The sequence below is a fragment of the Pseudopipra pipra genome, chromosome 17, assembly GCF_036250125.1.
Source record: "Pseudopipra pipra isolate bDixPip1 chromosome 17, bDixPip1.hap1, whole genome shotgun sequence".
NCBI lineage: Eukaryota > Metazoa > Chordata > Aves > Passeriformes > Pipridae > Pseudopipra > Pseudopipra pipra.
The window spans coordinates 10435207-10455497 of NC_087565.1; the positions used below are offsets into that span (position 1 = coordinate 10435207).

The window sequence follows — 20291 nt, forward strand, 5'->3', positions numbered from 1 at the left end:
TCTGTGTCACCTGGCTGGGCTGGGTGACGGGGGACCAGGTGGGGTAACCACGGTGTCCCGTCCTCCTCATGCTCCTCAGTCCCTGTCATCTCCCCACCTTCGCATTTACGGCCTTGGACGGGAGCCGTGGGAGTGGCTGTTCCAGCTCCGCCACCCACTGACACTTTCCCAGGCCGGCGAGAGCCCAGCGAGGAGCGGCCCCAGTTGCTGCTCCCGCGGGGCCTCGGGGCTCGGGCGGGCACGGCGGGGCGGGGCCGGGGGAGCGGGGCTGGGGCGGCCCGGGCTGCGGGCACCCGCGGGGGACGTGAGTGCGGGGCCTCAGGGCCGTGCCGGGCGGAACCAGTGCGGGGGGATGTCCAGTGAGGAGCGCGCCAAGCCCCACTGTTCGGGGATGGCTCCGGGACCGCGGCCCTGCGGGCTGTCCCCGTGTCCCGGCCGGTCCCGGCGGGGCCAGAACGGCACCGGCACCCCTGGCCCCGCCCACCGCCATGGCCCCGCCCACCGAACCACCCCTATAATGGCCCCGCCCATTGAAACAGGCCCCGCCCACTCCCGGCCCGGGAGCGCCGCCGTGGCCGAGCCTGGAGCGCCACCTAGCGGGGAGTTCTGGGGGCGTTCCAGCCGTGATCCAGGTGAGTTCCCGGTGTGTTCCAGGTGTGTTCCAGGTGTGATCTAGGCGTGTTCCGAGTGTGCTCTAGGCGAGTCGTGCCGAGCAGAGCCGGGCCAAGCCTGTGCACTGACCCCCCGCTTCTCCCTCCTCCCCAGGGAAGGAGGAACACAAGGGACAGTCTCCTGCCGTGCGCTGGTTTGGCTCCAGGGAAGGACCAAACCTCTCCCTCGGTGGTCCCGTCACACTGAGCTGAGGTGAGAGCCGCTGACATTGCTGACATTGTGGCTTTGGTCCGGGCGAAACTAAGGCAAAACCATTTTCCGAGAGAATTTGATAGTCCATGCAAAGCCAAACTTCGGTAGCAATTTGCTGCTTTTCCTTCCTCCCCACAGCCATTTTGCCCTGACAAACCAAGATCACCAACACACCTTGAAGCTCACTTGGGAAATGCTCCCAAGAACGTGTTTCAGATAGAACCAGATGTATCTTCCTCTGACTTACACATTTGTAACAGGGACATGGGGACACCTATCTCAAACCCACTGGGAGTGTTCCGGCCCCCCCCAGATGAGTAACTTCTGTGTCAGCAGCAAATTTATAGTTTCCAGAGCTTTTGAGATATATTTATTTATGTCTATATAAAACTATATGATGAACCCAGGACTCACTGAATTCCTGAGCCACTATTTCAGTGCTATTTTATTTGATATTCAAATAAATCTGTTGCAGAAATTATTTTTGATATTTTTAACGTAGTACTTCGGTCCTCCTGCGGGGGGTTATCCATGGGTTTTGCCGCGTGGGGATGTGTTTGTCTGGGGTCACTGAAAGCACATGGGTCACCACATGCTATTGTGAATGAGTTTTTCGTCTGTGACCATACTCAGACTGTGTCAATACAAACTTTCAGGCGCAGCATACTCCCTTGAGATGGTTCCTTTTTATCTGCACAATAGTGGCATTCAGGATTAAATATATGGATTCTTTTAATTTTGCCTGTCTAGTTCTCCACCGGCGGTGGGTTTATTGTCGCGATTGTCGCGGGGGATGCTGCGGGAACACCGCCCGCGCCGGAAGGGAGCGCGCGAGGCACCGGGGACAGGGGGCGCGGCCGGGACCGCCCCGCACGGCTCGGAACCGAGGCCGCCCGGCACCGCCCCGCACCGGCAGCCCGGGACCGCCCCACACCGGCCGCCCGGGACCGCCCCGCCAGGCTCGGAACCGCCCCGTCCCGCCCGCCTGGGACCGCACCGCACGGCCCGGAACCGGGACTGCCGCGACCGTCCCGCCCCGCGACCGGCCCGGCACCGCCCCGCTCCAGCCCCGCTCCAGCACGGCCCCGCCCGGAGCCGCCCCGCACCGACCGGCACCGCCCCGCTACTCCCGGGCACGCACGACCCGCCCCGGCCGCCGCCCGGCCCCGCCCCCGCTGCGCCCCGGCCGTGCCGCCTCGCCATTGGTCGCTGCGCGCGGGGCGGTGCTGCCCATTGGCACGTCGGGCGCGCGGCGGCGGCGGCGATTGGCGGGGCGCGCCGTGGGCGGGGCCGCCGTGCCCGCCCCGCCGCAGCGCGGCCCGTTGCGGACGCGGCCGGGCGGGAGCGCGGGCCCTGCGCGCCCAGCGGGGCGGACATGGCGGGCAGCGGCGCGGCGGCCGCGACGCCCAGGGACGAGCCCCCGGAGGAGCCCGAGGGCGGCGGGCGGCGCTGGGGCGCGCAGCACGCCGGGGCCCGCGAGCTGGCCGAGCTCTACTCGCCAGGTGAGGCGGCGCGGCCGCGCGGGAGCGCGGGCGGGGCCCTCGGGCCGGGCGCTCGGGGTGGCTCCTTCGGGCCCGGTTCTCCCCGGGGCCTCGCTCCCCCCGAGGCACCGCGGTCAGTTCCGGCGCGGCCCCGGGAGCCCTGCGGGCGGGGATGGGCCGGGCCCTGCCGGGCGGGTCCCCGGGGCTGCCGCCCCCGGCCCGGCCCGGGCAGCGCGGGGCTCCCGGCGGGGCTGGGACCGGGCCGGGTGCGCGGCCCCGAGCGTTTCGAACCAGAAACGGCCCAGAACGGGGCGGGGGGAGGTGTTCTTTTTAAAAACTGGCAAACAAAAAGAGAGGCTTTCCTTCTAAAAGCGGGTCTGGTCGCTACACGAGGTAACGACAGAAGCTTTGGCTGAAGAACGTTTATTCAGGGAGCTGCTCTGAGGTCTCCAGGCCTGGCCCCTCAGAAAGGGGTGGAGGGATGCTGGAATTCCTGTTCTAGTCTTCCTGGAGCATGGTACACATCAAACAGGCTTCAATTTGTCGTTCGAGTGCTTACTGGATGACTCTTCGATCATGCTGTGGGAATAGCTGCAAACTCCTTATAATTAGGCGTAGTTTGTGTTTAGCTCACAGTGTGAGCAGTGCTGGGTGTTCCTGCCCTTCCCAGTGAATCCATTTGCAGGTGAGGAATTAGGAAAGGGAAGACCCATTTTCAGCTCTTTGTGGTTTCCAGCAGGTCAGCTGAGCTCAGCTCACACAAGGCAATTCCTGCACAAGTAGGTTCTTGCTCACACAGAGCCGAGGGATGATAAGGAAACCAAGGCCTTTGTTGGTTTGTCCGGCAAGTTGTTTGGGGCAAGTCTTCAGCTGGTTTTGGTCACCTCCCGTTTGCCTTGAGAAGGTGCTGTGTGACATCTGGACACACACTTCTGGTCCAGCTGGGTCTGGTTCCTGTTTTACACAAAAGCAATCCCTGACTTTGGCTCATGAGGAAAAGGTTTTCCTCCCCAAACAACTCACTGCCCTTATCGTTGGCTGTAGAGGGAGGTTCCTGGGCAGTCTGTGAAGCAGCACATGTGCAGTGATATTGTGTCAGAAAGCTGTGAGGGTGTGTTGGATACACAATTTTTTTCTGGCATTACATAAATAATTTGCATAAACAATGTCAGAATATGTATTATGGAGGAAGCACATGATGTCCAACTTCTGAATTCATTAGAGCAGGGATTACATTTGATTGTGCAGAGTGAGTATGACTGGAATATCTCCCTGATTTCTTTAAGCACACTCTTTGTGGCTTTGTCACCTCATTCCTTCAGGCAGGACACACTTCTAGATTTGAGTGCCCTTTAAACACAAGTAATTGGTGCTGACTCAGCTCCTTGAGTGATTTGCCTTCCCAGTGCAGAGCTGAGACTGCGTTTTTGGACTCAGGTATCTCAACTGCCATGCTGGGATCCCAATGTTCAGAGTACAGAAGTGTTTGCACACACTCAGCTCAGGGGACTTGCCATGGAGAAGCCTCATTTCCCGCAGCCAGCTAATTGTACCCACTTAGCTCCTCTAATCAGGGTGTGGTTTTCTTATGCAGGAAGCGAGTGTTAATTAACTCTTACTTTCATTACTCCAGGGATCTCTTTATAGAATCGCCCACATTGTCACCTGATGCTGCTGTCAGATATGGCTGCTCCTGTGTCTTAATTTAATTTCACGATTCTCTCCTCTGCTACTGCAGAGGCTGTTAATTTGTATACTCGGGGTCTTTCTAGAGCAAAACTGGCCTATAAAAGTCTTTGTTCACGCTTTCAAATATTGCTTTGTAGGCACACTGGAGGTAATTCTGATCCTCCTTTTATGTTCCTACTTCCCTGTTTGTTGTATGGTACACTTGAGAGGGAGGACTTGATTTAGCATTTAGGAGGAGAAATTTGATCAGGCAGTAGGTCGGAGGGAGGAGGAGTAGGACAGAAGCTCTTGTCCTGAACACATGCTAGGCCTGAGCGTGCCTGGGAGAGCACATGCACCTCCCTGGAGTCCTCACTTAGTGTTCCTTGGGTGTGGCTTTGCCTCGGCAGGAGTGGGGAAGGGGCTGCTCTGGGGAGCCCTGGGCAGGAGGAGGCTGTGCTGGCTGACCCTGAGCGTGTCAAGAGCTGACTGCAGCCCGGGGCCCTTCTGGCCACGGTGGCAGCTCAGATCTCCTGCCTGGCCTTGGGCATTAAAGGTCTGTTCCTGATTCCTTAATCCACATGGGCCTCACCCTGAGCGTCCCCTGCTCTTGGCCTCGGAGCCTCGTGAGGATCCAGCAGTGATGAACAGGCAGCAGCTTTCTGCTGCTAATCTGATATTCAAAGTGTTACTGTACTCTGATCTGCCTGTTCCCTTTCTATATTCATTAATGATTTTTTTATGGAGGTACAAAGTAGTACAGCAAGGTGCAGGAGAGAATTTGTGCCAGTTCTTTCTCTTTGCTTATTCTGTCCTTTGTCATCTCAGAGTGGCTGAGAGTTCCCTCCCTTTGCCTGGGAGCAGGAAGGCAAAAACAAGGCAGCAGTTCAGTGAGAAGCTTCAGAGGGTACACTTGCAACGCTAGACAAGTCATTCCAGGGCCACCAAAATACAGGATGGTGCTTTTTCCTGTTAGTGCAACAGCTTTATTTAAAATCTCAGAGCTTGTAAATATTACAGATCACGAGGAGATTTAAATACGTCTGAGGCCAGAAATTTGTTCCCAGATTCAGCCATTCCAGCAACACTGAATATTGGATGAAATGCAAATTGAGAAACGGAGGAACATTATGCCAGCAATCTCAGGGAGAAGGAAACTAGGACAATGTGAGATGATGTCTGATTTGTCCCTGTTATTTGGGCAAGGGCAGAGGAAAGGGGTTAGTGGCGGCTCAGGGAAGAGGGATGTCATTTAACAAAATGAGTGCACCTCCCATGGATAAATAAGTTTCTCTTTCAGTTCCCTGTCAGACAAATGGAGCGAGTCATCCAGGCAGTAGAATGGTCTGTCTGTATTATTTCAGACTCCAAAATGTCCTCTCAGATAAAAGTAAAACGTGCTTTTTTCCTTTTTTTTTTTTTCCCAACAGGAAAGAGACTACAAGAATGGATCTCTGTCATCTTATGCTTCTCTCTGATCTGTTTCAATTTTTACAATCTCCTCTTTTATTTGCGACTGGAACACACGCCCTCGGTTATCGTTGGGATATGTAAGTAGGAAATGTTCACTGTCCCAAACAAGGCAAGACTGTTGGAATATGGGAAGCAAGTCTGTGATCCTTTAGGTTTAACTTGCTGTTGGAAAGGGTCAGGGACAATTATTGTGTGTGCAAGTGCAGAACCTCTGAAACTGAGACCATCTGCAAAGTTTGTTACTGCTTTGTGTTTCATGTCAGTGGCTTCTCGGTATCTTAAAGGGGAAGTTTTTGACATAGCTGTGTAAGTTTGGTGGTTTTGGGTAGTCATTGCAAGTGTAAGGACTGTTGAGAAGGAAAAGAGCTGTGAAGGTAGTCAGAGATGGAAACCAAATACACTGATTGACAAAAACATTTACAAGAACTTTTCAGAAAGCAAAAGCTTGAGAAATGTTACAAAAGGTGGCTTTGAATTGGCTTGATTTCGAGGGACTGCAAAGTGACCATGAGAATTTTGGAGAACTGTGCTTTCATGTCAGGATGTGACATTTGGCCTTTGTCTTCAGTGATGACTTTTTTCCGGCAATGCAAGACAAGTTGCTGCTTTCTTGTGGTAATAAATGTGACTGTTGGTCTCTTATTACTTCATTGGGTGGGAAGTGAAGGCAGGCAAGCCCAGCAGCTCAGTCTCACCTCTGTGCCTTGGTCTGTAGAGGTGTTTACATTGGCAGGATCTCGGTGGGGCAGAGCTGCAGTGGGAGCTGATGATTCCCCCTTTTCCATGGAGGAGATGAAGAACCAGGGAAGACTCTAGTTTGCTGCTGTACAGCTTTACTGATAGAATCAAGAATTGCATGGAATTAGCTACAGGAAAAAACTGACTCAGAATGAGCAGGGTGTGAAAAGGGACCCACAACATTCGTTACATCAGTCAAAGCCTAACCCTGGGTACGACTTGGATATTCCTTAACACACAGAGCAGAAAGTATCAGTGTTTACACGAGTTTTGTGGCACAGGATGGTGTGCAGAAGCAGTTGCACACAGACTTTGTTGAGAAGAGGCAGAGAGGGCAGCGGAGCAGGCGGGCACTCACAGAGGCTGACTCGGTCTGTGGGCACTGCCTGGGCACTGCTGGTCCCTGGGTGGGAGGGGATGTGGGAAAAGGAAAGAGGTTTCAGTTTAGAAATCTGAAGGGTCATCTATGCAATGCATACCTTTCATAGCTCCCTGGAAAACTTCTGCTATGGGAAGAGAGAGGGAATAGTATCCAAGCATTTCAACAGTGTCCTCCCATACTTGCAAAGAATACTGAATACAATAGTAACTCTTGTGTTGGGTGTGTATAAACATTTACATGCTTTTGCATTAATTGCCTGGTTAGCTGAAAGGAGAACACACGGTGTCATTCCTTAGGGCACTGTCTGAGGTAGTACAGCTGTTCATTCCTGTGCTTTAGAATAAAAACACATTTTTCTATAAACTGTGTGAGGTGTATGTTTTAGAAGAGAATGGTGCTTGTTTATAGTCACTGCTGTATATTGCTAATTAATTAAACAAACAAACAGCCCCCCACCCAAAACACAGCAGCAGGTTCAAGCAGTGGTATATGATAGAAGCTATGAATTTCTCCCAGAGCTGGGAAGTGGCAATTCCTGATGTCTGTGTAAAGGGGGCTGGGGGGAGCAGTGTCCTCCCACTGTGAATCACACCAGCCCTCTTGGCCTCATTCAGTCTTGCCTGCTCTCAGCTGATGAGGTGGAGGTGTTGGGAGGAATGGAGGAGAACATGGCCTGTGAGCTGCTCCTTAGTGACAAGGGCAGATGCAGGCAAGAGAATCACCAATAATGGTTAACCTGTAGTGCGATCTATTTGTTGCTGGCTTTCATCTCAAAGTTAATGCTGATAAAAGCTTCAGTTCTCTGATATCCTGGTTACCAGTTTAGCTGATAAAGCAGCCAATTCAGTGATAGTATTATTTAAGTAGTAGTGAATGATTAAAGTATCGGAATCTGGATTCTGTGTAAATAAAATGGTGTGGAAATAACTGATAGTGTGTACAAAAATGAGTGCAATAAAATAATAAGTGCTGCAGGCTATCTTGTTTTGTTGTCTTCAGTACATTATTTCTTCAGGTGAAGTGTGAATTATGTCTGTAATTCACAGATTTTAATAGTTTGGGGTTTTTATATTAGGTTTTATTACTTTTTGTGAAGCTCATCTCCATGAAAGCCCTGATTCCTAAATCCTGCGGGTGTTACGGCGGGTATGGTTGGGAACACTGAGTCACAGGCAGCTGAGGTGTGTTCCAGTGAGGGCCCTCCTCAAGTGTAGTTTGGAATATTGACCTTTGAGATGAGGTCACAAAATAAACATTCTGCTAATAAAGATGTAGCTCTGGATCGAGTTCACACCAGACCTTTGGAAACTTGAAAGGCATCAGTGATCCACTGGGATGGATCTGCTCTGCTGCACAGACCTGTCCATTGAATGCATTGTTGGCACCCCCTCTTATGCAAATACATATCTTCTTTTAAGAAATGGAGTAGTTTGAACATTCTGCATCATTCCACTTTGCCTGAACCCTGTATCTGTAATTAATTCTTTTTTCGTGCTTTTAAAAGAACACTTAATTGTGGCATGAGTAATACTGTGAATACTGTAATCCAGAGATTCTTGGGACAAAAAAGGTCTGATCCTGCTCTGGCTGGCAGGAAGCAGGTCCTTCCCTCTGTGCTGTGGGAGGCAGGTCTGTGCTGCTGTGCTGAGTCACCCACGGCATCACTGAGGAGAGACCTTCATGGCCTTGGTTAGAATGGCTCCTGCACTGGGGGGTTTCCTGCTGACTAAGGATGATCTTGCTGGAAAGGAAGAGGCATGGGAGTCTCTTGTCTTTCAGTCTGGTTTAGCAGAGATGAGACAACTTCCTTCCCTTCCTCATTGTCAGGGAAAAAAAAAAAAAAAAGGAGTGGGCAGAGGATGGATTTCTTTTGTTGCTTCTGTTAAATCCAGTCATGCCCTGTTCTGAATATCCTCAGCTGCTGAGCAGCCATGGAAATGTTTCTCTTTCTGCAAGCTGCCAGTCATGCAGATTTGAATTTGGTATTTTATTGGCATGAACACACATGCACCCAGTAAACTGTGGGCAGCCCTGGCTGGGGGTGGGGTGTGATGGAGGTTCAACACCCTCATCTTTTCCCACTGCAGCAGGAAACTGTCCCAGCAGTGCCACAGAACCAGAGCAGCCTTGACCACTCTAATAGATGTTTGGTAGTGCCAGGGACAAGGCTGGCAAAGGTGTTATTGTTTGATAAGCAGAAAAGCCTCAGCAAAACACATAAAATCAGGTTTGAAAGCCCTTATACCTTCAGGTGAGTTTGTGGTGTCCAGCCTATTTTTCAATACACTTGAGTTGAGTATGTAGTTCATATATTAATAGCATCTAGATAAAAAGTTTGGCAAGTTAAAACATGGATCCTGGTTTTCATTTCCTCTCCCTCTTGCCTTTGTATAGAGTTTTAAACCCTCTTTTCCAAGTTGGTTGACTTGTTTCAGACATTTGACTTTTATGTGCAGCCACATTTGCTCATAACAGAGACTGTGCATTGCAGTCTTAAAAAAAAGAAAGTTAACTTTGTGTTGTAACCTGTTTATATTTGTAAGAACTGCCTCACATAGGACAGATATCTTTAGGAACATCTTGTGCCATGACACAAGGTACAATTAATTGCTGCTGACTTGAGAGCTGGGCACCGCATTTTTTTTAACTGATTTGAGGTCCACGTTCCTGCAGATGTTGTGGGTTAGGCAGAGAGAGCACACGGGAGGAAATCACTTAGTGAGCTTTCAAAATAGAAACTAGATCTCATAAAGGCCCAGCATCTCTGTGTTCCAAGCTCAAGCAGCTCTGCAGGGCTGCGCTCCATCAGCTGCACTGCAGAGCCAAAGGATGAGTGTGTAACACACGAGAGCCCTGGCACAGGTTGGAGTAAAACCACTCCAGACACATCAGTGCTGAATAAAGGGCGTGCTGGGCATCTGGGGTGGGTGTCCCCATCCTCTGCCTCACAGCTGTAACAGTGTTGCTGCATTTTGGAGTTACTTTGTGCACTACAGTGAGTTTCTACTTGAAATTTTGTTTTAAAAGGTCCTTGAAATTACACTAGAAGCCTCAGGTAGCAACAGAAAATGATCTTTTGCAAGTCTTTGTCACCGGCTGTCCTACCCACCTGAAGTACCCATCAGTTACTTGGTAGCTGTGGGTAACTTTGTGTTTCCACCCTAAACTGTATCATCTCTTGCAGGTGGAAACTCCACAAGTGGTTAAATAGGCAAAACTTGGATTCTGTGTTGCACTGTGCACAAATGAGTGTGCGTTGCGTTACAATGTTTGTCTCCTGTGGATCCTTTGGGCACTACTGGGGAGTTCTCTTGGGAGCCCCGGTCCAGCCCCCATAAGGAGGAGGCTGTTGATCGTGAAAGTGGAATTATGTGGTACAATTGCTGGTTTGCACTCGGGCAGGTGATGTTGGCACCAGTTATCTGTTCTTCATGTCACTTGGATTAAGGGATGGACTTCCTGGCGTGCTGGCAGCTGTCAGGCAGGGCGGAGGGAGAGCTGAGCCCTTCTCCCCCGTGAGGCTCCTGCCCTGGTGCTGGAGGGACACTGGTGGCACAGCCCCTTCTCTGTCCCCACTGTGTGCACAGGGGACGTGCTGTCGCTCTCTCTGGCAGCAGCAGGGACAAAGACAGCTCTGTGTGCCTGCCCAGTTGTCAGAGGCTCTCTCCAAGTTACAGGGGACTTTGCCTGAGGATTTAAGAGCTGTAGGTCTTGGTGGTCCTGATCCACTCAGAAAACTGCCTCTTGCACCTCAAACAGACACACATGTGTTGGGTGTTGCCCTGCTGGAGTGCCTGGGCACAGGGCAGACCCTGAACAGAGCAGTGTGATGGTGGGTTACATCCCATGCCAGCCCAGTGTTCAGGTGCTGGGGCTCTGGGTGCCAACCTGCAGGCACAGAACTACCCAGTGCTCCCAGGGACTGAGCTCACCTTGCTTCATTCTAGGAGTGTTTTAAAGGGATGAAACTGGAGGATTAGTTGATTAATCATACTAATGAAAGTGTTGGATTTTTTTTTAGTGGGAGAAAATTTGCTCTTGATTTTCATTTAGTATCCATTGTTCTCTGTACCTTTAATCACCACCTTCTGGGATGACATAAATGCTTTTTCTAGTAATGCATTTACAGGGAAAAGAAGTTCTCACAGTGGTACTTTTTATTTAAGAACCCGAGGCCTTGGTAAAGTTGTCAGGACTTTGTCATTTAAATGTGCTTTACAAGCCCTCTGTCAGCTGGAGAAATAGCAGGAACAGCTTGCTTCGTGCAAACACTAAGGTTAAAGACATGAGAATAAAATTTGGCTGTTCCTATCATTAAGTTTATCAGGCAGTGATTCTTAGCCAAGCTGTGCTTTGGTAGATGAGTATTTGCTTTAGGAGTCACTGCTGTTCAGCCCCAGGGGAGACTGCCCTAATTCCTTGGGGATCTCCTTTCCCTGGTAGTGTCCAAGCTGGCTCAGCCCCCAGGCCAGGTCAGGTCTGCTGCAGTCAGGGCTGAGCTGTGAGGTGTGGGGTGTGCTGCTCTCAGGGGGCATTGCTGGGACACAAGGATTACACAGCTCCCAGAGCAGGGATTCAGCACAAGGAGAAGCTCAGGCTCCGTGAGAAACGTGCCAGTCCTGCCAAGGGAGCTCCTGTGACATAGCACACACTTTTCCTGCCTCTGGAGAGGACTTGTTTGAAACTGCAGCTATAATGGGATAGAACTACTCTATATAATAATAATAATAGGAATACATGTGCTATCTGAGCCCTTCTTGTATTTCACAGTTCAGCTGCATTCTCTGGTTACTGTGAGGTCCATTCTCACTGAATTCTTCTCACCTTTATTAGCCAAAATGATGAACTCTGCTGCTTTCAAGCTGCTACACTTTGTGCTTGTTGGAATGTCCAGATTTTATTTTCTTAGCCTTGTAATTTGCTGTAGTATCAAGCCTCTGCCTTCTCTGTACTGAAAGCCACTACGTGTGGGAAGGCAGATGACTAAGGCATTTTATTTTTATAAGCATGTAAGTGTTCACAGAGCTCAGAGCATTCTGAGTTGGAAGGAACCCACAAGGATCATCAAGTCCAACTCTTTAGTGAATGGCCCATACAGGGATCAAACCCACAGCCTTAGCTTTGTTAGCACCATGCTCGAACCAACTGAGCTAATGACAAACTGTCACTTCAGCATATTGATTTTTAGAAAACAAGACTTTTTTTCTGTGTAGAGTTAGCTACTCCTCTGACCCTTTAGTGCTGTAACATTCAACTCATTCATACAATCACTGATTAAAAATGACTATACTTCTCAATGATGTTACACAACAGCATCAAGTTATTTAATAACACCTTATGCTGGTTTTTTTTCCTCTCCAGAGACTCTAACTGAATTTTGACAGTAAATATGAAACTTTATATGCTCTGCTGTAAGAACTCCAGGTTACAATTTGGTAATTATACCTGTGCAAAGCCAGCCTTACTCTCAGCTCATAAAATTTCGGCAAAGTACATCTTTTTGTTGTAAACACGTGAAATAGCTTTGTCTCTTGAAGCCCTCATAGTGCAGTGCCTGCTCTCGTGGGGCTCCTCCCGCTGGCCCAGCCCACAGGAAGCGGTTTGTGCTCCCTGCAAGAGCAGCCCTTGGGTGAGGCTGCGAGTTGTTGTGTCTGAGTTTGACTCTTAAACAGGGAAGAGGTGGAGCGGGGCCTTTTCTGTGGCCCAAACCCCCACAGCTTCCCTGGTTTCTGAGCAGGACACAAGCGAGACAAAGCTGTCTTGTGTTAATGGTGTGTTTGGGGCAGTTGCTCTTCCAGTCCTGCGGCCAAGTGGTGACTGTGCTGAGTGCCAGGTCCTGCTCCAGCATGGCCCTGACCCAGAGCAGGTCCCACTTCATCATGTCCCTGACCCAGAGGAGGCTCCTGTTCCATCATGGTCTCTGAGCCTGGGGACAGGACACACCCCAAGTGTTATGATGCTGGTCATGTATAACCTTAGTACAGTTTTAGCTCTTCTATTATTACTCATCCTGCACAAGTGCAGAAGAGTGAGCAAGCCCTTCTGCAGCACAGCTAGAATGAGATTGCTAGTAGTTAGGTTTTTTTCCAATTGCTGAAGTATAATGCATTGCTCCAGGCACCCTCCATTCTTCCCTCTTAGGTTTCTACCAGCTGACATCAAAGCAATATGTGAAACATCTATTGAACCCTCAGTATTTTGCCTCAAGTTCTGTTGCTGCTCCTGCGGGCGTTTCAGACTCTAATGGTGCAGCTGCTGGAGGCCATGAGGGCTAATGGGGACATTAGCTCAGCGAGAATGGTATTTTAGTTGTTGCAAAGAGAAGTGTTGTTTGGATATCTTCCCCTGAATCCAGGCTGCTTGCCCTTTCAGCTGCTGGGAGCAGATCTAAAAGCTATTGTGTCCCACCCGGTCTCTCTGGAGCTTGCGTGTGTGTGGTCTGAAACAAAAGCAAATGTACACAATTTACTGCTTATAAAATAAGCTGTCTCCAGTACAATAAGGAGATACATAAAGAATGAAGTGTTTCCTGGTGTATTTAAGAGTTTGGGCCAACTGGATAATGGATTCAGCAGTGAGGGTTGATTTATGGTATGAAAAGAAAGCTTTCCGGGTAGCGGGTGCCACACTAATCGTGCATTTATTTCTTCTCCCTGTTGGAAAACGAAAGGTGAGAAGGACTGCAGAGGTGAGGGATCAGCTAAGGAAAAGGTACCCACATGGAGTGGTCCATCTGTTCTGTACAGGATGGGCTAAACACAAAATCCTGCTATAGATTTAATGAAGATTGTTACTGTCCAAGTGGTCTATTGTTAACCTCTTTTTCTTACTTGCCTGACCTTATGTTTATTCAGACTGGGTAGATCTCCTATGAATGCAAATATGTAAGTGAAAGGTAGATAAACAACTTGTAAAACAAGTATAAAATGTGACTAAGTCAGTAACAATGCTGTGTTTCTCTAACTGTCTCTCTCCTCATTGAAGTTGCAGGAGTTGTTACCGCTGACTTCTTATCAGGATTATTTCACTGGGGAGCAGATACCTGGGGATCTGTGGAGCTGCCCATAGTTGGAAAGGTTTGAGATTGTTATTCTTAAGCTTGAAAAAGTTAAGAAATACTTTCCTGAAGCACTTCCAGTGTTCCCAGCTGAATTGGGCAGTTATAGGCTCTGTCTTCAGTCCTGCCGGTGTAACCAGCTCCACACCCCAGAGCCCTCCATGGAACAGCACTGGGCAGTGCTGGGGCAGGGCTGTGTTTGCACCTGGCCTGGGTGACACGTGCAAGGTGACATTGCTCCATTTTATCACCTTGTTTGAGGTTTGCACACAGTTTTGCAATGCCAGTGTTTGCAGACCTTCCCGAGGTTCTGTGGGAACCACAAGTGGAGGAACCTGGCTTGGGCACTGTAGATCCTCAAAAAACAATGTCCATAGATGTGGAGAGTTGTCCCTGCAGCTGAACTCCTAAAAACTTGTGAAACATGAGGGTGCTCCAGTAAGAATCTTTGCAGCTCTCTGTGCTACTGCCCCTGTTGTAGATGTAGTAATATTAGAATGGTGATGACTGAAGGTTTAATTAGAGATATATTATACACCTGCAGCTACAAATGCCACTTGCTTAGTGGAAGGTGCACTGGCTTCCATTGTAAGCAATCATCCGTTTTCTTAATTAAATTTCTAAGTAGTTACCATTAATTACTTCTCACAGTGCAATATTAGAAGGATCATTATTTTTTTTAAAAAAAAAAGCATGTGGGCTATTCCTCGTAATTATTCAGAAATACATAAACTACCACAGCAGAATTCAGACTGCTGGTTTTGGTTTATTTTTGTTCACCTTCAATAGACTTAGTAGTCTTTGAATCCTGGCATCTCTGGACCATAGTTTACATTAAAAAAAAAAAGCTGGAGACTTTGCACTAAATGACCCTGAGTCCAGGCTGCTCAGGACACCTTTGCACAGGCTGTATGTGATGGATGTGGTAAAAGCAAATCAGTAACTGGTTTGACTGTCACACACAGTAAAGCAATTGCTCTGTCTCCTCTAGGACTGTGTGTTCTGATGTGATTTCTGCTCTTAGAGGTGGCTTTTGTAGTCTGTTTGACTTCCATTGCCTTATCCAGTCACTTAACTTGCATTTATTCTGTTAGAGCTGGCATCTGTACCCCATACAAAAATGATAGGTTGAATTTTAATATTTTAGTGCTTTTTCCTTGGTTGATGCTGCTTATTAAGCAAATTATATTTGTGATTTTCACAGGCTTATTTTGTCTGTGAAATTAGGATGCTGATGCTTTGTTTTTGAGATCCAGAGACTACAGCTTCTAATTGAAAATTAAGAAGAATAAAACTGAAAACTGTGAAAACCTGGATTTGGGAGCTGAATTGCTTCTGAAATGTAAATCAAATAATCTGAAATGTTGTCATCACAAAAGTTTGATGCTGCTCACATGCTTTGTACTCTGGAATTCTCTTAATCTCAGTCATCACAGTAGAATGTATGAGAGGGGGTTTGGGGTTTGTTGGGGGGTTTCTTTGGTAATATTTTCTTTCCAAGACCAGTGTTGAGCTGTGGTGTCATTGTTTTTTCCAGGCTTTCATCCGACCCTTTAGGGAACATCACATTGACCCCACAGCCATTACCAGACATGATTTCATAGAGACCAATGGAGACAACTGCTTCATGACACTGGTCCCACTGGCCAACATGGCATACAAATTTGTTTCTTTTTCCCCAGGTAAGCTGTCACTTCTGACTTCTGTGGATTTAGCATTGTTGCTATTTAGATGAACATTTGTCTGTGTGAAGGTAGGAGAAATCCATGACTGTGACATGACAAGGAAGAGCTGTTGGAAGCATGGTGCTCCTGGCAGGAGGGAGGGAAGCTTTTTTTCCTGCAGGTAGGGTGGCAGAAGGTGGCACAGAGGGGTTCTCTAGCTCAACAGAGGATAACTGGGGCTGAAGAGTTGTGCAACTAAGCATTAGAAGTTATGCTAAATATTCTTTTTATAAGGATCAAGCTGTGAGCATATAGGGAAACCTTTGTTCTAAAGTATATAACATATAACAACAAGGCTTCATCTCTGTGCAAAAGCACTTTATGTGCAAACTAGAAGTCAAGAACTAAAGGATTAAATTCATTTTATAGATGGTCAGCTCAGTTTGACTTCCTGTTTATGGTGCATTCACAGATATTGGCACTTCCCAGCCTGTCTTGTGACATTTGGGAATTGCTTATGGCTCACTGGCTCTTGTGACACTTCTGCCAAAGCAGCTTCGTTGAGGCCTTTGTTAGCTCCTGTGGCACCAGCCCTAGTAGAAATTTGCCTTTTCAGAAGTGGTGTTTAAAGATGCACCTCTTGTTTTGCAGAGGCATTATATGAGACGTGTCCCTGGGAGTGTTACGTCTTCGCGCTCATCATCTTCATCACCATGACGAACCAGATCCACAAGTGGTCCCACACGTACTTTGGGCTCCCACGCTGGGTCATATTCCTGCAGGACTGGCACATTATCCTGCCCAGGAAGCACCACAGGATCCATCATGTGTCTCCACACGAGACCTACTTCTGCATCACCACTGGTACTGCCCTTGGGGTCGTGCTGCAGCCTCCCTTGAGTGCAGTTCACCTGCCGAGATGTAACTTAGGGGCAGCCTGTTGAACTGGAAAAGGGCATGAAGTTAACTGTGAACTTACTGCACAGGCTCTTAGTAAAACTGGAGTTGGTTTTGTTGCATAAAAAATGGGGGGGGAAGTTTTGTGATCAGCTAAAGGTAACTTGCAGCCTGAGGGAATAGTCAGTGGTGCTGAGATCCAATGGAGTGGAGTCTTGGTAAGCTCATGCCTGTAATGGGTTTTGTTCACTAAAGTCTTAAAGCTGCTGTTCCTTCAGGAGAGCATTTAATCTGCAACTGGTCTGGAATGCTCATTTCTAAAGCCAGGCTTCTGGATTTTCAGCATCCACTCATTCTAACTCAGGGTAGAGGAGTGGACAGGCTTTGCTGCCTTTCACTTCCTTTTATATCCGTGTTCAATATTATGCCCACTGGACAGATGGGAATGCCCAGTGACCAGTGTTGCACAATCCTAAATAAGTTATCAGGTTAATAAGACAGCAGAAAATAAACCACTCTAGTTCTTCATTCTGTCATTGACTTTGTCAAACAGTTCATGTGGGTTTTGAAACCTCTGCCAAGAAACAAATCTAGTTCTCATTAGCAGAATGTCATGTAAAAACATGATACAATTAAGAAGCCTGACTTGACAGATGATGACAAAAATCTTGCCACTCAAAGATTTTTTTTTTAATCCTACTACGTCCTGAAAGTAAAACCTGACCATTATTAGCAGTGTTAGAGTAGCTGAACTTTGGATGCTATGACAGACTAATCCTCTTTTTCCTTTGCAATCCCTTAGGTTGGCTGAACTATCCATTAGAGAAGATAAGATTCTGGAGGTGTTTGGAGAACATCATCCAAGGACTTACTGGGGAGAAGCCAAGAGCAGATGACATGAAATGGGCTCAGAAAATCAAATAACTTTTGCCAGCCTTCTGCAATCCTTAACTTGTTGCCAATGTTGTTTTTAAAAGAAAAAAAAAAAAATAAAGCCATCAGCCAAATTCAAGACCTGCAAAGAAATAACAGACTCTAAAGCACAAACTAAAAAGTGCTAACACAGACTGCAATGAAAAGAACTAATTCTTAAAACAATACTTGAAATGAAGATGATTACTCTCACTGAGCACCTTTTTGTTTAGCCATGTCTGCTTACACATTAGAACGTGCTGTGTCCGTGAGCTGTCGGGCAGCCCGAGGGCAGGACAGTCACTCCAGTGGTACGTGGTGGTGTAGGAAACATGTGTTGTATCAACATTATTTAACACTTCCAAAATAGCTTGTTGCCTAAGTCCTATAGGGAGAGTGGTGACAAGGGTTTGTCACTCCGTGTTCGAGTCCAAGTGCTCTGCATGAGAGCAGTGTCAGGGCAGGGGGAGCCCAGAAAATCATGACTGTTCAATGCACTTTGTGATTGATCAACGTGCAGCTCTGTCTTCACTATCATGTTAAATCCAATTGATGTCATGTGGAACAGACTTTGAGAATCCTGCTCCTCCAGTGGGCCACGAATCCTCAAGTGTCTTCAGCTTCCCTTAAAATAAAATTGTTCTACTCTCCACGTGGAATTGAGCAAACCATTTCTACATAAGCCTTCAATTTAAGGAGCCTCTGAGGAGGGAGGGCACCCCGTACAACACCTGCTCGTGTGGAGTGCTCAATGATGAGTCTGCTATTAAGTGTTTCCTACCCTGACAATAAATGTTTAAACTAGTTCTAGCATTGGGCACACTGCAAATAGCTGTATTCAAGAGCTCAAGGTATCAAACTTGTAATGTTAGAAGGGAAATGTCAATGACTGGTGTTTTGTTCTTTTTTTTTTTTTTTTTAAGGTGCTTGCTTGTTTCTGTAAATAATATAAAGCCTTAATCTCTTCTGGTGTAATGGAATAATATTTTAATGTGATGTTTGAATGTATATAATATATTTATAACAAAGCAGTTGGATAATACTAATCATGTTTAAGTCTTGTTGCTGTTCTTCATTGCTACATTGTCAGTACTCAGTGCAGGAACTCAGTCACTGACTGCAAAACACTTCGTGCAGTTCCAGCCCCCTGAGACACCTGTCAGCCTGTTATGTCCTGTTTAGGTTGGAGTGAACATTTGTCAGTGTTGTAGGAGCCTGTGTTATACCACACTTCTACACCTTTCAAGAAGTGCAAGTAATTAAGTAATTCTGCTTTGAATGCGAAGGAGTAACTCCCAGTGCTTAGAAACAACATCTCTTGCTGTGCCTACAAAGCACTGCAGTGGATGGTATTTATACCATCTTGACAAAAGTTTATATTCATACCTGCTTCTATCTTGAGACTCCTGTAATCCCTATTCTAACAGATCTGTGGTCCTTAGTTGTCTATCCCTCCTGCCCTCATTCTTTCTTCCCCTTTCCCTCACCCTCAACCCCAGTGTGAGTTAACTAAACCAGTGTGAAAGCCCAGGACAGAACTGGGTGGATGCTCAGGGCTCCTGTGTAAAACAGCCTGAAGCACTGGGTCCTCTGAGAGCTCATTTCACTGCAGACAGAAATGCCAAGTGAGCAGCAGTAGTGCAGTGGATGTAACAAATGGATTTGGGACACACAAATTACTAGAATTTGTCTGTCCAAAGTGCCATTAAAGGCAGCTGCCCAAACCTCTCTTGGCCCCTTGAGCCTTATTGGAAACAAATCTGAGCTACTCATGCTGGTGGCTGCTGGGACTATTTATCTGTTAATCTTGCTTAATTATGAGAAACTGGGACAGCAGTTAATCTCTGGATGCAGTTTTCCATGGGATGCTGTGCCGGGCTCCAGAGACTGAGCTGGCTCCATGACTCCTCACTCCTGACACAGCTCCCAGGTCCCCTGTTTCACCCATTTAAAGATGTGGATCCTTCCACAAAACCAATATGGCAATTCTGGAGCAAAAGGCTACGTGGATCCTTCTTAACAGCTGCAAATCTGGCTTAAGATAAATTTGTCTTAAGTTGATTAGGAATAGATTAGAGCTGAAGCAGAATAAGGCCCTCCTGTTAAACTCCACAGAGAGCATTTCAGTTTAAATGCTTTTAAAAGCTCTTTCATTTCAGTCTCACCTCCACAGAAAGCTGTGCTCAGGCTCCTGCTCTCTGCCCAGACTGCAGCTGCCCCCGGTGAGCAGGTGCTTGTGGTCACACAGGGCCTTGGAGGAGCAGGAGGGATTCCTTATGTGGATCCGGGGAGCTGGTGAGATTCCCTGTGTGGATGCATGGCACTGCAGAGGCCCTATAGACAGAGCTGTTTGGGGACACAGCTCCAAGGGGAAATGTTGCACTGCAGTAAACTGAGGAAAATTACTGCAAAGAGCCTTAAAATCCCACTCAGGGATTTCTTAAGCCAGGACAGACTGAAGGTTTGTGTTTGCTTTGAGTTTCTTATGGACACAGGTCAGACTGCTCAGCTTTCTGAGGGCTTTCAGCTTCTTCCATTTTGTTCCATTTTGCTGCTGGGTTAATTATCCGTGTTCTCCCACCCATCTGTCTGCAGCCCTGACCCGTCTGCTGCCTCTGTGACATCCTGGGGACCAACACGGAGCCTGCTCGGAGCCGGCATTGGCTGGGAACAGGCAGGAGGCAGTGGTGGCACACAGGGAAAGAGGGGACCCTGAGCAGCCTCCAGACCACAGGTGCAGGGACAGAAGTGTTCTTTCTGGCATGGTTTTGTTCTGCAGCGTATTAAAAAAAGAAAAAAACAAACCTCTTGAAGCAAGAGGGGTCTCTGGCTGCTCTGTGCCAAACCTGGTTATCCAGGTCCGCTAGTCCCCTTGCCCTGGCCAGCTCAGCTGGGCTCCCCTGTCCCCATCCAGCTCTGGGCTCCCCTGTCCCCATCCAGCTCAGATGGGCTCTCATGCCATCTAGCTGCCCTCCTGCTGCCCTCGGCCAGCGCCGCGCTCAGCCGTGGGTAAAATGCAATGTTATTCGATGAAATGCAATGCAAGCAGCGAGGCCAACGCTGCCGTTCTAAAGCAGCTTCACGGAACAATGGACGGGAGCAGCTCCTCGGCTCTCGCTGCCGCTCCAGGCTGAGTCTGGCAAGGTTCGCTGCAG

The 20291-nt window shown here is 48.2% G+C and overlaps 1 protein-coding gene and 1 long non-coding RNA gene across 2 annotated transcripts; one reads left to right on the plus strand and one right to left on the minus strand.

The window, feature by feature from the left end:
• Positions 1–2156: 2156 nt before the first annotated feature.
• PEDS1 (plasmanylethanolamine desaturase 1) lies at positions 2157–18182 on the plus strand. The gene is made up of 6 exons (XM_064674224.1): positions 2157–2366; positions 5444–5563; positions 13591–13682; positions 15201–15345; positions 15979–16191; positions 17027–18182. Exons 1-6 carry the CDS (start codon positions 2240–2242, stop codon positions 17146–17148), a joined length of 819 nt encoding a protein of 272 aa, XP_064530294.1. The 5' UTR covers positions 2157–2239; the 3' UTR covers positions 17149–18182.
• LOC135423711 (uncharacterized) lies at positions 15983–20169 on the minus strand. Its single transcript, XR_010434913.1, has 2 exons — positions 19302–20169; positions 15983–16272 (listed from the first exon to the last, which is right to left on the minus strand). It is a non-coding gene; the product is annotated as an uncharacterized LOC135423711 (long non-coding RNA).
• Between the last annotated feature and the right edge of the window lie 122 nt (positions 20170–20291).